Here is a 15,969-nt window from a genome sequence, read left to right on the forward strand (position 1 = left end):
GTGGCTTTGAACACACAGACATTTCTGGTGTTGAGGGCATTAATACTATAAAGTCACTGGAGTGTCTATCAAACAGCAGCTCACTGACGGTTTACATTTAACTAATAAAATTTGATAACATTTTCCAAGGTTTTATTGTGATTTAATTGGTTGCTTTGCTTATGATTTGGATTTTGTTTTAAATTGTGGAGTCATGTAAGAAATATTTGCTAGTTACCAAAGATGTGAAAAACCAAAAAAAAAAAAAAGTATCTGTTTTTTTATACCTGGTATCTGATTGTACATTTATTCTTACTACAAAATGTATTGCTGTTGATAAGATCCCAGTGTTTAGATGTGAATTTGCAGATACACGTTGTATCAGGTGATGAAGTCAGAAACACTCCATGTAAAACAAGTGGCAGTTTGAACAATTGGTCTGTCATCAGATATCTGTGTATGATGCTGTTAAGACGTCAGAAGTAATTTGGAATATGGAAGCAAACCTCTCAAAAGTCATCAAACGTTAAGCTTTTTGCACGCATAATGCCGTTTGATAATCGCTGTCAGATTATTCTTTTTCAAGCCAAGCACTGACAAATTGCATTTTTTACTTGGTTTTTTAAGTGCGTGGTTGTGTATGTTGCTAGGTGCAATTGCTGATACAATATTCAAATGATATTTGTAGTCACAGAACACTTGTCAAGTAAAAATGCCTAATTTGCTTTGAGAATTATACTATTTAACAATGTGTATATATACAGTAGACCATACTGTGTAATTGTGTAAGGTTTCATTGAGTGTTTTTTTTTTTTTAAGTTCCTTTAGTAAATTCTCCTTTTTGGAACTTTATGAAAATTTGTATCTTTTTAAATTGAACGAGCTCTGCTATATCACAAATGAATATATAATCTATCTCTTTTGTGAATTAAGGTACCACATCTCCTTATATTTAGCATGGGCAACTTTTTTATTATGACGTGTAAAATATACAAATATTTTTTTTCATATTTTAGCAGGATATTCCAATTTCTTATGGCACTCTGTTATACTTGCATTTCTTTACTTTGTACAAACATTAAACAGTTTAAAATGTTACATGTATAATAATATTCTATTCCTGTTAAAGTGAACTTTATTAAAACAACAGGTTTGGCCATGACTTTCTAATATAAATGTCTCTAGAAGCAGTAACAGAACTCTGCTGGGTTGCGTCACTGTCCCTTCTGCGGGGACACGGATGTTTTTTGTGACAGTACTTGTGCTCAGGTAACCACCATTCCTTGTACTGCGTCTGAACACACCTGGGAACTTGGCTTCGCTTGGAATTTCTGAATTTCTTCAGAATTTGCCTGTGTGAACTGACCGTCTATTAGAACACTATACAAGTGTTTACATGCAACTACCAATGGCTTTGATTCCACTTTAAGGTTGAGTCTTATGTCAACTGTAGGTTTTATAAGAAGGTTTACATATAGACTTTTATGTTGATCTAAATTTACATTGTTGTAGTTGTAGTAATAGTTGGCATTTGTAAGATATAAAAATTAAGTATATTTAATATATGCTGTGCAGATGTGTATATACTGATCTGTGATGTGTTTTTTCTTTTCTTTTTTTTGGAAATGCAATAAACCTTTTATTTCCCAGAATTGCTAACATCTGATCATTTCCTCAATCTGGATTTTTTTTACTGAGCATCTGTAGTCTATATTTGCAAGAAAGTTGCAGGACAGCTAAAGCCAATATGACTGGAAAAAACAGCATGAACAAACGAAATAATGCCAATATCTGATCTTTGTCGCACTGTGAAATCTGTGTCTTGAGGCAACGATTAAGCATAGCTTAACGATTTCCTAGGTTCCTTGTATGGTGAATATAAGAGTGACATCTAGTGGTCATATACAGAGAACATGCTTATTATATTTCTCTACAGCGCCGAACAGTTGAGCAGCCTGACAGACATTTTAGAAGCGTTTTGCTAAGCATATGCAGTGCGGAAACAATACACTCTCATTCCTTCATTAAATATTCTTAATTTCACCTTTTTATTTCGAATGCCCCTTAAATCCTCATTGTACATAACATATACTACTTCATATTTTCCTTCCGTCCATTTTTAACGTAACCGGAGAAATCATGGGGATGCAGGACAAGCACACAATTATTCATAAGTTTTCATCAGAATTAAGCATAATCAATGCATGTGATGTGCATAGCCTGTAACTATGCGTTGTAATTTAACTTTTCAGAAATAGTTTTTATTTGTAATAAGGTCCGGCTTGCATAATCCAAACGTAAAGGTAAGATAAACCGTTTTCAAGGATCACATCAAAACGCATCTTCTCGTGGCCGTATTTATTTTAGCACTTTCAGTTACTTTTCTTTGTATTACTTTATTTCTTTAACATTCCTGAATATACATGAGCTACTCTCTCGTACTATTTCATTTCATGTCTTTCAACATTTAAAAATGTCTCTTTTGAATTTTAATGTAGGCTAATTGTACTTGTGCTGCAGTTTACTTTTGTAAAATGTACCGTACTAAATAAAGTAATTAGTAATTAATTTACTGTCACAATTGATTTTAATTTTGTCGTTAATAGTAATAATACTACTACCTGCCAGTACATTACAAATGCAGCGCCATCGGGTCCTCCATCCCATACATGGTCACAGAAGATCTCTCGTGTCTCTGCTTATTTCAACACTTCACTGGTAAGTTACCTTCATTGCACTAAATTGCTTAGGTGATGTATTTTTGCAGATTTATATTTTACAGAAACAGTTCCATTCTTTGCTCAAGGGTACCACTGAAACACCTCCGGCTCAACTGGAGATTACAAGTTCAATATTCTAATCACTATACTACATCATGCCATCCGCGGTGTACCCCTTCCTGCCCCAACCATGTCCAAGACAAGCATTTTACAGATGGATGGATGGATGGATGAATGGATGGATGGAGGGATGGATGGATGGGTTAACACTATACATTCTGTCCATTCTTATTGAGCTTCCTAGATAAGTTGCAAAACATGCTGTCTGCAACAAAGCTGTATGTAGATTTTTGGGCTGGAAGCTGAATCTGAAACACAGACAGCTAGTCGTATTGCTCTTGCAATAATAGCAGAATGGAGGGCAGCAGTGGTGCAGGTGAAGCCTCTCGTTGGGCCATACTATTGGAACGGGGGTAAAATGAGCTCGTAGAAATGGGAGTAGACCTTTGAGGTCTTATTGCTTGCCTTCAATGGAAGGAAGCATGCAAAGCATAAAAAAAAAACCACTTAGGCTAAGGGTTAGAATACGCGCCTACGTGGAAACTAGGTGATGAGGTATAGGCTGATATTCGGAAGTGAGGGCATTTATGCTTCACTTAGAGTCCGATAAATTAAATTAGAGCACATCTTGTTTTTAACAATAGTATGTTTAACAATTGTTTTACCACTTGAGACATCTTGTTCATATTCGTTTAGGGCCAGGTTTGCTGATTTGAAGTAACTGGGTATAGATTTGATAATAACATTAATTTTAAAAATAGGCTAATACACCGGGTCTACTACTCAGTTTCAAAACTGCATATTTCTCACAGAATCCGTAATTTGTGCAGCTTGGCAGCTTGAACATCCGATTAAAGTGTCTGTCCCACGATGGTGTTCTTGTTGTCATACTTTCTTTTAAATTTCCACTTGAAATCTTCCGTAATTCGGCATATTTAGACTCCCAATTATTAGATTTTAACCAAAGGCGTAGATTCTACGGAGTAGCAGACATTAGCACGTATTTTTTTCTACCATCCTTCTTACTGTAGACCGAGATCAGTAAGAAGGATGTGAGGAACACCTCGCCCACTTTCCCGTCCCCCGTCCCCCTGTCTCCCTCTCTATCTCTCTGTGTTTTATGTCTGCGTCACAACAAGTCACTCGGTCGGCAGCCAGAGGCGAGGATGATGGCGTCTCTCTCGGCTTGACTCTAAGGCAAACACGCTCGTTTTACGGTCCGGAGGAGCGAGAATTGGAGTGGGGGGGAAACAGACGGGAGCATGACGGAACGACGCCCTGCAAGGCAGACAGAAGGGGCGACTGACGGACAGACGCAGCGGCGCTGACGGGCTGATTGACGCGCTGCTCGGCACAGGCGCTGCCATACAGTGACCGAGACCGAAAACAGTGGAAAAATACATCTGGATGTTAATCTTATACCGTTACTTTGCTTCTATTTCACGAGACTGAGAGGAGTTCGACTTTTCAGGTACCGCTTTTTGAAAATGCAAGGGTATTTTTTTTTGCTGAGATTTATCAATTTGTTAATTAATCTGTAATCTTTTCAGTTTGTGGTTTGTGGCATAGTTTACCGAGATTTCTAATCAGCTCTGCCACGAGCTTTGCAATTGATCCAATTAGTTTTTAATTAGTTTTATATCACGGAATGTTCCTGCAGATGTTCCTCATGCAGTCTCTCAGCAACATGTTTCAAATAAAGTAAACTATATTGCAAACTTGACCATACAATAATAAGCTAATATCTCCCGTCAGGTAAATGGACACATATGTAGCGTCTTCTTCGTATCCATGGATAGCCCGACAGCATGACTTAACCCTTTGCCCCTTGTCTCTCAGTCAGATGCGGATTAATATTCTGGGTCTGTCACCCCTTTGGTCTGTCGTCAGAAAGTCAATTATCGATCTGTGTGTGTGTGTGATCCTGTCCCCCTGAAGTACTTCTTAGATCCTGTTTTGAGCCCTCACGTTGGTAACTGTGTCTCTTCACTTATCTTTGGACCTCTGTATTTTTTTAGGATGGGAGGATTGAGCGAGGGAGATGATGTGTTGGCTCGGTGGAGCGATGGACTGCTGTACCTGGGCAATGTGAAAAGAGTGAGTCTCTTTCTGTGGCCGCGTCCCCGTCCTGTTTCCGTGTCCCTCTGGCTGTACCCATTCTTCACCTTGGTCTCTTTCTGTTTTCCAGGTAGATGGGGTCAAACAGTGTTGCTTGGTTCGATTTGAAGATAATTCTGAATTCTGGGTGCTGAGAAAAGATATTCATTCTTGTAAGGCACTGATTGATGCATTGCTTGATTTAATTCACATTGGTGTAAATTGAAATATGGGGGACGATTAAGATACAGGCATCAACCTAATGTTCTTTGTAAAGATTTTCAAGCTATTATAAAAGAAGCAAACCTTGAGGTCAGGTCTAAAACTAAATTAATTGAAATAACTGTAAAATATTGCCGCATAATTTTGGTTCATACTGATATATGTTGTATGTATCAGTTCATACAGACAACAAGCAATCAAGTGAGTATTTAACAACACTCAATATTTTCTGGCCTACAAATTATACGAAAAAGTAAGCAACCAGGTAATGTTTGCACAGAGTCAATGCTGGAACTGTAATTATTGTGTATAAGAGCGCCCCCTCATTTAATGCAGGCAGGTTCAGAAATGACTATTTAATGGAAATTATGTAAGGCTAAATACTAAAAAGGTCAAAGGTAGTGGAATTCGAAGGCATGCTTGGGAGGTGAATCAGCCCGAGGGAAGGCGTGTTTCGGAGTATTCCTCACTGTTCTTCTCTTTCTCCCTGCCCCCCGTCTCTCTCTTTCCTCACCCTGTCTCTCTGTCTGTCGTTTGTTGCTCAGTTTCTGCTGGAATTGAGGGAGTTTGCTGTGTCTGTGATGCTCCACCTCTCAAAGAGCCCCTTGTAAACTGTCACAAGTGTCGCCATGGTAACAAAATACCTCACATCCTATAACATGCATAATGTAATTTAAGTGGTACTGCCGAGGGTTTGAAAAGGTTCTCAGGTGTGTTTCTGCTGCCTGGTGCTGGGAATCAACATGTGGCATAATTCTAACATTATTACTCTATGCCAATTACATAATTAATTACAGTACTAGATAAACTGAACTTGCTGCAGTAAATAGTGTGAATTTGATTACGTTAATGCAGAGATAGTATATAATTAGCTAACTCCCTTAATAGTCTCTGCATTTATCACTGTTGTAGTTATAGCTGCTGGGAATTATTTTGTTTATTTGACAGTGGCTGAAACCTGCTTAAATATTGTGAGAGAAAAATGCACAACCACATTTTTCTTACCATGCAGATTGCTGCTATAGAACCTTACAGGTCCAGATAGTTACAGAAATCTTAATTTTGGTGAGATGTAGTTCTTGTGCATGTTACCTACTGAAATGAAGTCACTTTTTTGGAATATCAAGTAATGCACTGCTTTGAATAATGAGCTGAAAAATCTAAATACTTGTGAGGTTTGGCACCAAAGACCTTTTTCATACCATAGAACAGGGGTGGGGAACCTGATCCATGGAGGGCCAGTGTGGGTGCGGGTTTTTGGGATGGCTTCTCAATCAGCCAATAACATTGGGTCCCCAGGACTGGCGTTGAGAACCACTGCTTTATTATTGGCTGATTGAGAGGCCATCCCAAAAACCTGCACCCACACTGGCCCTCCATGGAACAGGTTCCCCACCCCTGCCATAGAACCTTACTACCAAGCAGCATGTTGTTTTTGAATGACAATGTTTCCCGTCTTTCTCTGGTGCTTCACAGGGTTCCACCCTCAGTGTCACGTCCCAACTATTGAACTTGAAGCTGACTGCAGCTCCTGGATTTGCAGACAGTGTGTCTTTGCAGTTGCGACCAAGGTAATAACGTTTAGTAAACACTGTAAAGATCCTGAAAATAAATGTTTTCATCCTATTGCAAAATAAAAGCAGGTACATTTCTTGATCAATATCCCACTTTGATTAATCAACACTCTACTGGGTAGGGCCCACTTTTGCCGCTGGAACCACTTTAAATCATGAGAAATCTGGCTGTTCTACTCCAATCTCTCTCATTAACAAGGTGTTTTCACCCATCAAACATCCGCTGACTGTTTTTTTTTTTGTTTGCTGCATCATCCTTTGTAAACTTTCAACACTGTAGTGTGTAAAAATTGCAGGATGTTACTCAGTTCCTGTAACCACCACATCTGGACCCAACAATCATAACACATTGAAAATTGCTTAGATCAGGCGTCTTAGCCATTCTGAAGCTTTGCCAAACACTGACCCTCTTCACCCTGTCTGTCAGCTGTGTGTATTAAGCCACGTGATTTACAGCCTGTTGGCATTAATGAGCAGGTGAACCTAATAAACCAGAAACTGATTGTAGGTTACAATGTAACTGTGATCTAATAAAGCATGCAGAATATTAGAAATAACTGTCTGAATTTTAAGAATCAGGAGAGTTAATTCACTGTTAAAAAGGAACATCTTAGTTTAGTAGGTAAACACATCATTTTAGTAACTTCTTCAGACTTAACCTAAGTTATAAATCCATCCATCCATCCATCCTCTACCCGCTTTTGGGCAGGGTTTGGTTGGCCTGGAGCCCATCTCAGGCAGCAGGTAGTACAAGGATGGGGTTACACCCTGGATACACACATACACATACCTCCACACATAAATAATTGAGATAACTCAAATCAGTAAACCACATTGTCTAGTCTGATTCTGGATTGGACTGGTCGACATTTAAACATTTGTTTGTTGTGGTCCACACCAGATTTTTTGAGCAGTTAGATAAACCTTTAGATGATCCGTAAGTAGGAATCATCATACTTCATGCAACCTGACTGAAACTGAAAGCGACTTTACTCTTATGGATCTCTTGTCCAAAGGCCACCTGTGGACAGTGTGCGGGTCGTAACAGAGTTCTTTCTCTGACAGAGAGGAGGAGCGATGAAACGAGGACGCTTCGCCCGGCTCATGCAAATCATGAAACTGCGGTTGCCCTATCAGCTCTCAGAGTTAGATTGGGATCCACAGCATCTGACCAATCAGCAACAGTGCTATTGCTACTGCGCAGGTCCTGGAGAGTGAGTGAAGTTGCAAACTTCAAAGGAATATTTGTTTTTTAAACCATGCCATTTTTCCTTTGTCACTGTGCAGTGTAGGTGTTTATGCATTGAATACAAAGCTGTAGATTTATAGCAAATCTGTTTAATGTATTCGGCAGTGATTGTCCTCTGTGTTATCTCCGCTCAGATATAGGCTGTTAGGAATGGAGTGTCAGAGAGGCTCAGACTATCTGATGAGGCCCAGGAATCATTGGGTGCTGTTGCTGAGGCTTGGTGTGTCTTTGTCTGCAGGTGGAACCTGAAAATGTTGCAGTGCGGAGGCTGTGGCCAGTGGTTCCATGAGGCCTGCATGCAGTGCTTGACCAAACCACTGCTGTACGGAGACCGGTGAGCAACCAGCACTGAAAAGCAGCAGCACCACTTAGCAAAACCGTTCCCTGGATACCATTGTGTAATTCCGTTAACCAGGAATACTGGGCACTTTAGCACCTGAATGTTTAAAGTGTCACTAATGCTGGGTCACAGTTTTTATCGAAATATTAAAGAAAAAAATGCATGCTGGTACAAAAGCTGGACCCTGAATGCAGACTTGGCCTCCACTATATTTGGTTTAACAATTAGTTGCAGATGTGTTATTTATTTATTGAATAATACACTTATCCTATCATTTTGATCTAAGGTTCTACCAGTTTGAGTGTTCAGTGTGCACAAAAGGACCAGAAACTATTGAAAGACTCCCTATGAGCTGGTGAGCTGAACTTTCCATTTTTCTTTAATAGGCAACATGTGTGCTGTGCATTTAAGCATCAGTGGTATTTAAATAGCCTAACATGTTACTGTTAAATACAGGTGACTGTGATTCATCTGTGCTTTCTAAGAATTATTTTCTTACTTATTCCTTCTGATGAAAGTTTGTGTTTTTGCCAGTACATTTTATATAATTACAATTTATTTTATGATTATTGTACTATTCCTTTATTGGCAGGGCACCCTCTTTATAACTAGGGAGGTGTGTATTTCTCTGGTGATGATGTAGTTACTATAGCAATGTGACCTTTGCAGGGTAGATTTGGCCCATTTGGTGCTGTATCACCTCTCCCTCTGCTGCAAGAGGAAATATTTTGATTTCGACCATGAAATCCTGTCCTTTGCCAACGAAAACTGGGAATCTCTGCTACTGGGCACGGTCTGGACGTCTTCTGTTAAATGAGTCATGCAGGAATCCTGTCACATGGAGCCATTATTGTTGCGACTTGTTTATTATTTATCTTTGTGTTAATCTGTAATTTTAATGTCGCGCTCATTACTGTTAGTGATAGATTTGAAGGGCATTAGTAGTGAGTAAACTATATGGTGTACCTGTATCAATGGCACCTATAATGCGTATTTCTTAAGGTGAGAATTGTCCTTGGAATCATTCACTGACTTTGTGTCATTTGGCTCGCCACACATTGCATGCTGCATTTTACACAGCAAATTAATTTTTTCAGGAGTCAGCTTTTTGTAATATTACAGTCGGCGTACGACAAAGAGCATCTTTGGAAAACCTCATCACTTTCCTCTCCGCTCGCTTTGTTCACACAGCTTTCAGATACCCCCCGACAAGACCGCTGTAAAAACCTTCTCGATGCGCTGAACTCCCATAAAGACAGGTGAGAACTGGATCCCAGTGTGTGTGCAGTGAATAAGATGCCAGAATTAGACTGTTACTTAACTATCCTTATATATTCAGAGCCTAAACCATAGCTGAGTATATACCAGATGACATTCATAATTCGAATCTGCAGAAAGGAGAATGCAGTTTGAAGTTTGCTTCATTTTTTAAAATCTTATGATTGCTTTGAGATCGATTCTGTGACAAAATATGGCACCTCACAGATTCCTGAGCCTAGATTGTCAACTCATATTAGTAAGCATAAAATTCATAAAAGAAGGATCACGTTTATATCCAGTCAATGAATGGGGGAGCAGCTTCACTGATTTATTCTTGTTGATGTTGAGGTTTGTGTCTGGGAAGGAGATCAAGAAGAAGAAGTGCCTGTTTGGTCTCCAGGTCCGGGCTCCGCCCCCCTTGACCTCCGACCTGTCACCCTTCATCATGGACCCGCCCCTTGGCATCTCACCCAAGAGAAGGTGAGAGGACAGATTTTCTGGTCAGTGTCAGGCATGTGGATGATTTACAGGCAGACTGACAAAGCACTGAGATGCCTGTGAGCTTGTAACAGCTGTTGCCTGGTAACATTTTGCAGAGGAGAATCTACATATTCTATGGAGCTGAATGTACATCCCATGGTGTTTTTATGCCATTTGTGTTGAAACAGAGGCGCAAGTGTTGTGAAGTTCTACGTAAAAGGTTTGTCTAGGGGGGGTGGGCTTTTCTTGCCATTTTGTTTTAATAATTCGGGCCGTGGGCAGAAGAAAAACAGAGAAACTAAGAATTAATTATGGAATGCTGGATCTGGGGATAAGTATTGATATACCCACTGACGAGGAGCGAATAGATCTGAAGGGTGAGGTCATCCTGACGAGACCCGATTCTCTCAGTCCTCTTTCAGCGCTGTGCCAGAAGGGGGCCGTGGATTCTGGGCCGAGGAAGTCCAAGCGGCACGTCAAGGAGGTGCAGGTCAGTGCTGCGGAAGGGAGAATCCTGGGACGGAATGAGTACCGGCCTTTATCCAGGCTCCAGCACAGGCCTGATGCTTCCCCCGGTGTCGGGTTCGTCAGGCAGGCGAGCCGGGAAGCAGGCGAGATCAGCCGGATAGACGGGCAAACGGGTTTTTAATGGTCACGAAAGGACAGACAGGCACGAACATCCGGACAATACAATGACAGATCTGCGAGATAGTGGGAGACGCGGACTAATATACAACGGACAAGTCAAAAGGAACAGGAAACAGGTGATGACAATCAGGGATTAACACGAGGTAACGAGGTGGGCGTGGCACACACGAGGATCGGACGGAGCTGGGCGTGACACCCGGTGCCTCGATAGCGCCATCTTCTGGGACAGCTGCTCATCATCACTGTGTTTATTTTATGAGGGTGTCTCTCCCTCGTATTTATCTGTGCGTCTCTTACCAGGAGCAGCTTACTTAGCCGACCTAGCGGCCTGGCGCTCTGCTTTTCCAGCCCGGCCTGTTTAAAATGCACCATGAGCCTGGCGTCTGCTTTTGTCTGAATGCAAGACGACAGCATGGAAGTACCTGTACGCATCTGGCAGCAATTTACGGTGTCCGGATTGAAGATGGACAGCCCCAGAAAGACATTTTAGGAAATTACACATACACACTGCCGCCCGACCGAGCGATTATACTCCGAGATGGGGGGACAGATGAAATCTCTTCCCATCATGCCTTGGGAAGGCATTTATTACAGAGCTACTGGGAGAAGGTATGCTAATATGTGGGCTTGGGACGTAGTCCAAGCACATTTTGCAGTCTATTATAGTTTGGCCAGGTGGTGCTGGCATTTTGACAGCACAGCATTATTAGAGCACGATGATTTAAAGGGCCGGCTCGCTTCATTGAGGCTCCTCCGGTTCACCTTCCTGGGCTTGGTCAGACGGTGGTGTTATGGAGGACATCCGGGCCGTGATGTCTGCGCCCTCGGCGATCGGTTGCTTTGTCAGTTGCGAAATGCTTCTGCGCGATCATCCCGACCGAGAACGTTCAGCTCCGGCTTGTAGGGAAAGTAGGGATTGGTCTCGGCAGGCAGCCGTCAGGACTCTGGAAGGAGAACGATTAACAGGGAACAAAGTCACGTTCTCCTTGGCAGCTGTTGTCCTCCTGCTGCGATGCGGAGTGAGATCTTGGCAGGACGTTAATGAGGGCCGACTCTCATTTTTTTTTGCTGCTTGTCATGTATGTAAAAACTGTCATTATTCTTTTGCAGAGTTCTCTCAGTGGCGCCCCCTGGTGTCACTGATACTCCCCACTCGCATAGAACCACTTTGATAAACCAAGAGAAAAACATGAAATTAGAGAGTCGTAAGTCTCATTGTTACATATGGGATTAATAGTTGTCAGTGGCTGTACCACCTGCAGATCAGACTGGGCAATCCGTGTGAAGTTAGGCAGGTTTGGGCCTGGCCAGTACTTGGATGGGAGACCACCTGAGAAAGCTGGATTGCTGCTGGAAGAGGTGTTGATGTGGCCAACAGGTTATAGCCCAAGGGTGGGCAGTCTTATCCGCAAAGGGCCGGTGTGTATGCGGGTTTTCGCAGCAACTCCCTAATTAGAGGACTGATTGGCTGAAGAGTCCTCACACCTGGATTTGAACACCGGCCCTTTGCGGATAAGATTGCCCACCCCTGGGTTAGCCCATCTTGAGGTCTGTGTGGATCCCAGTGCAGTGACAGGGACACCGTGCTTTTGGAATGGTTCTGTCTGTTAAATGAGATGCAAAATCGCGGGTCTTTACCTTCTTAGGTGATAAAAGATCCCTGGACGTCTTTTGAAAGAGTAGGGGTGGTACCCCAATGCCCAGTGGCTGCCCACTGTAACCCTTTCAAATCTGGCCTCTTAATCATCCCCTATATCTAAGTCATGAATTCCCTCCTGCCCCTTCACCACCTTAGTTACTGTGTGGTAGCGTACTGGTGCATCATCCAGGTGGGGGCTACACAGGGCTGGTTGCAGTGGCTCCCCACTGGTTCTTTGGGTGTCCTGAAAAGCGCTATATAAATGTAACATTCATCCTGTTGTCCTGTAGGCCTCATATGTCACATGTGAGAAAAAAAGACATTCAGAATGTACTGGAACGCATCCCTCTCTGTATGGGGCATGGAGAAATCGACCCGCTTTGTCGATTTGAGCGGGATCACGAATCCCTGAGAACAGCAATGTCACGAGTATCATGCCTTTTAGAGGATTACAGTCCTGTATGACTCAGATGCTGAAAGGCCGCTTCAGATCCAGAAAAGCAGCGTGACGCGTGTGACTGCGAGGCCCAGGGGACACGCAATTCCTCTTTTCTGCCAGAAAAAATGCAAGTCAACACCAGGCCATGATCTTCAGCCAGTCTTGGTTTTCTTTTTTTAAAAGATATATTCAAAACAATGACAGCAGCACAAAAAAAAAAACAGTTTAATAACTGCATCTGATGACAGAATAAAATTTTAGATTCACATATTCACATTTGAGTGTATCTGAAGAGGGAACAATGTGTGTTTGTGCGTGTCATGAAGTGCTGTACTATTATCATGGTGAGTTTAAAGATTGGAAGAACAGTGAGCATTTTTCAAGAAATTGTCCATTGTGACTATTTAGTGAGGCTGAGTGTTTTTCCTGGGAGGTGCTGTCTCAATAAATCTAACAATTGTGTGATGGAACAATTTTCTCTGTTTTTCTCACTTAGAAGAATGGTTTTTGGGAAATGATTAAGCAGTACAAACTCTAGTAGTACTTTTTTCAGAGTGAATACAGAGACGGGGATGCTGGGATGCTATTTGTGACATTTGCAGTATTTTAATGTGTCTGGCAAGAAGATGATGAAACTGTGATTTGCTTATAATCAGATGCTGCTTCTCCTTCCGTTCCAGCCCAGCCCCCAAGGTGCTGGGGCCAATCCGGTGGATCTGATGTCATTTTGTCGTGTGGGCGGAACCAATCGCTTCGGCTTGAAGAGAACAGAAGATGAACTGAACGGGTTGGTAGAAAATATTACTCTGCAAATGGGAAATAAGAAGATGTTCATGCTGGTGATACTGGAGTGGTATGGTGGCCCATTAGGTAAACCTGTTGCTGTACATATAATAATATTAAGATGGGGGGGGGGGGGGGGTTGGGTTGGGTAGCCAGTTGTCCTTGGACCCCCAGAGGTTTTTTTTCTCCCTACTTGGGAGTTTTTGGTTCCTCTCCTCCGTTGTCGTCTGCCTTTCTTTCTTTCATTTCTTTGTCTTCCCTATTCCCTGTGTTGTTCTGCCGTAATGATGCTGTACCACATCTCGCCCATGTAAAGTTCCTTGGGGTGCCCTCTGTTATATAAAAATGAAGTAGAACATAAGAACATACATTTACGAATGAGAGGAGGTCCTTTGGCCCATCAAGCTTACTTGGGGAGAATTTGACTAATAGCTTAAAGTTGTTAAAACCTTATCTAGCTCTGATTTAAAAGAACCCAAAGGTTCTAAAGAAATGCTTTTACCTTGAATTGAATTGAATTGAATTGAATCACACTGCCAGGGTTGGCGTTCAAATCCTACCAGTGGCTGTGTAGTCTGTGTTCCTGTGTTTTGTGGGCTGCCACCTGCCATCCAGTGACATGCAGTGAAGCGAACTGGTGTCTCACCCATACAGAAAAATTGTGTGTGCATGCGGCCTGTGATGGACTGGCCCCCCCTCAAAGTGGTACCCTAGTACTGTGCTGCTTCAGATGTGCCCCCCCAACCAGGATAACCTGCTGCACGGATGGATGTTACTGCTTTGCATGTTTTTTTAAACTCTCCTTGAGCAACACTGTGTAATTGTTTTGTATCTGTTTGTAATGTGCAGCTGCATCTGGGGTTAAGTGCTTCAGGGAGGTGAATCAAGATGGATGCCGTGTAGGAAAATTGTATATAATTACATTTTAAATGTTTATTTATCTGTTGTGTGTCTTATTTTCCTAGTTTGCGCTGAGAAATTGGTCACAGTGGCATATTTAGCCATTCAGGGCGTTCTTGTTGTTTTGGAGATGTTAGCGGTTGCAGGCCTCTCTGATCCTTCTCCCCACCCCCCCCCCCCCGCCTTAGATCTGCCCCCAAGCGGATGTTTGCCCTCCATCACCCCTCCTGCAACAGGCCACCGGGCCTCCCCAGGTCACCGCACCAGAACCGACCCATTCACGTTGCACACACACTGCTCACGTTTAGATTTCGCCATTAATATTCAGCGGACGCACAACTTTCCCAGAATGATTCATGTCTTTTAAGATGGTTAAAATGCTTCAGTTTATTGCGTAATATATTTATATTGTATGAAGCTCTAGGAAAGTTTAAACAAATGTGATAATGCTGGATTAATATTTTATGTTACCCAACACTGTCCATTATATGGTGTTGTTATGTGCTGTTTGTGTACTTGTCACAAGATGGTGTTTAATTAGTCAGTTTGTTGGTTCAGATAAGAGTCATATCTCTCTCTTTCATCCTCCTCTGACCTGACAAACAGATGTTGACTGAATTCTCAGGATAGCTTGATATGTCCAGTTACAGGATGACTTTGTTATGCTCCAGGTCTTGGCCTCGAACCCGAAGCTGACCTGACTGTGTCTCCCTCCTACAGAGTGGAGGAGTCTTGTGGCCTCTCTGCAAACTGTGTCCCTGTTCCCCGGTCTGCCGTCCACCACACTGTGCAGAAGAACGACGTATGTGCCCCACTCTTCCCACATGACATCATATCCTGTCCTGGTGGAGACGGAGACGAGGGACAGGGGTCTGTGCTGGAGCGGGGGCTGGGGAGCGGGGAGGCGGTGAGGATTTTGGCGAAGCGGGTCACGCTGGATGGAAAAGTGCAGTACCTGGTGGAGTGGGAAAACGTCTGCTGAGCGTCAGGGAGGGAGACGCACACGCAGGAAACGAGGGAACCGAAAAAGAGGAGGATAAGGTGACATAGCAGAAGGTGGATTCCCGAGAAAAACACGCAAATGGGGTGATGTCACGTGTGTCCCCGGTGAGGTCAGAAAACAGGAAGGTCCTTGTTTTTAAGTTTAGAGGAAGTACCAAGTTTACAGGAAGTGGCAGAGAAGCTGTTCTGAAAACCTGCTTCATGAACCTACATTTCTTATTCACTTCTTTCTTGCTCGCATTTGGTTTTTTTTCACTTCCTTTGAACTATTTTTATCTCATTTCTGAGTGGTATTCTATTACATAATGCTCCTTTGACCCATTTTTGCTAACATCAATGATATTTTATTGTCACATATTTCCTTCCATTCAGTGCTTGCAGGATATAACATTTATTCATATTGTAATTGTGTTCACTTCTATTGAATAAATTCAAATACAGTATGTTGTTGGTTTTTCGAACATGTAATTCACTGTGTACATGTATACTTTAAAAATACCCATAATTCTTCCATACGCACAGTAGCGAACATGAGATGCGTGATGTGAAACGGCACAATGTGGGAAACGTCGGCCAG

General features: G+C 42.3%; 1 protein-coding gene across 1 annotated transcript; it reads left to right on the forward strand.

Moving 5' to 3' along the window:
• The first annotated feature begins 3,805 nt into the window (after nucleotides 1-3,805).
• On the forward strand, nucleotides 3,806-15,835 carry LOC111853535 (PHD finger protein 1-like). The gene is made up of 15 exons (XM_023830525.2): nucleotides 3,806-4,230; nucleotides 4,778-4,856; nucleotides 4,948-5,029; nucleotides 5,624-5,710; nucleotides 6,555-6,649; nucleotides 7,718-7,866; nucleotides 8,140-8,235; nucleotides 8,528-8,596; nucleotides 8,911-9,034; nucleotides 9,433-9,500; nucleotides 9,850-9,981; nucleotides 10,393-10,471; nucleotides 13,388-13,494; nucleotides 14,579-14,644; nucleotides 15,111-15,835. Exons 2-15 carry the CDS (start codon nucleotides 4,779-4,781, stop codon nucleotides 15,370-15,372), a joined length of 1,494 nt encoding a protein of 497 aa, XP_023686293.2. The 5' UTR covers nucleotides 3,806-4,230; nucleotide 4,778; the 3' UTR covers nucleotides 15,373-15,835.
• The last annotated feature ends 134 nt before the right edge of the window (nucleotides 15,836-15,969 follow it).

This window comes from Paramormyrops kingsleyae, chromosome 23, assembly GCF_048594095.1.
Source record: "Paramormyrops kingsleyae isolate MSU_618 chromosome 23, PKINGS_0.4, whole genome shotgun sequence".
Taxonomy (NCBI): domain Eukaryota; kingdom Metazoa; phylum Chordata; class Actinopteri; order Osteoglossiformes; family Mormyridae; genus Paramormyrops; species Paramormyrops kingsleyae.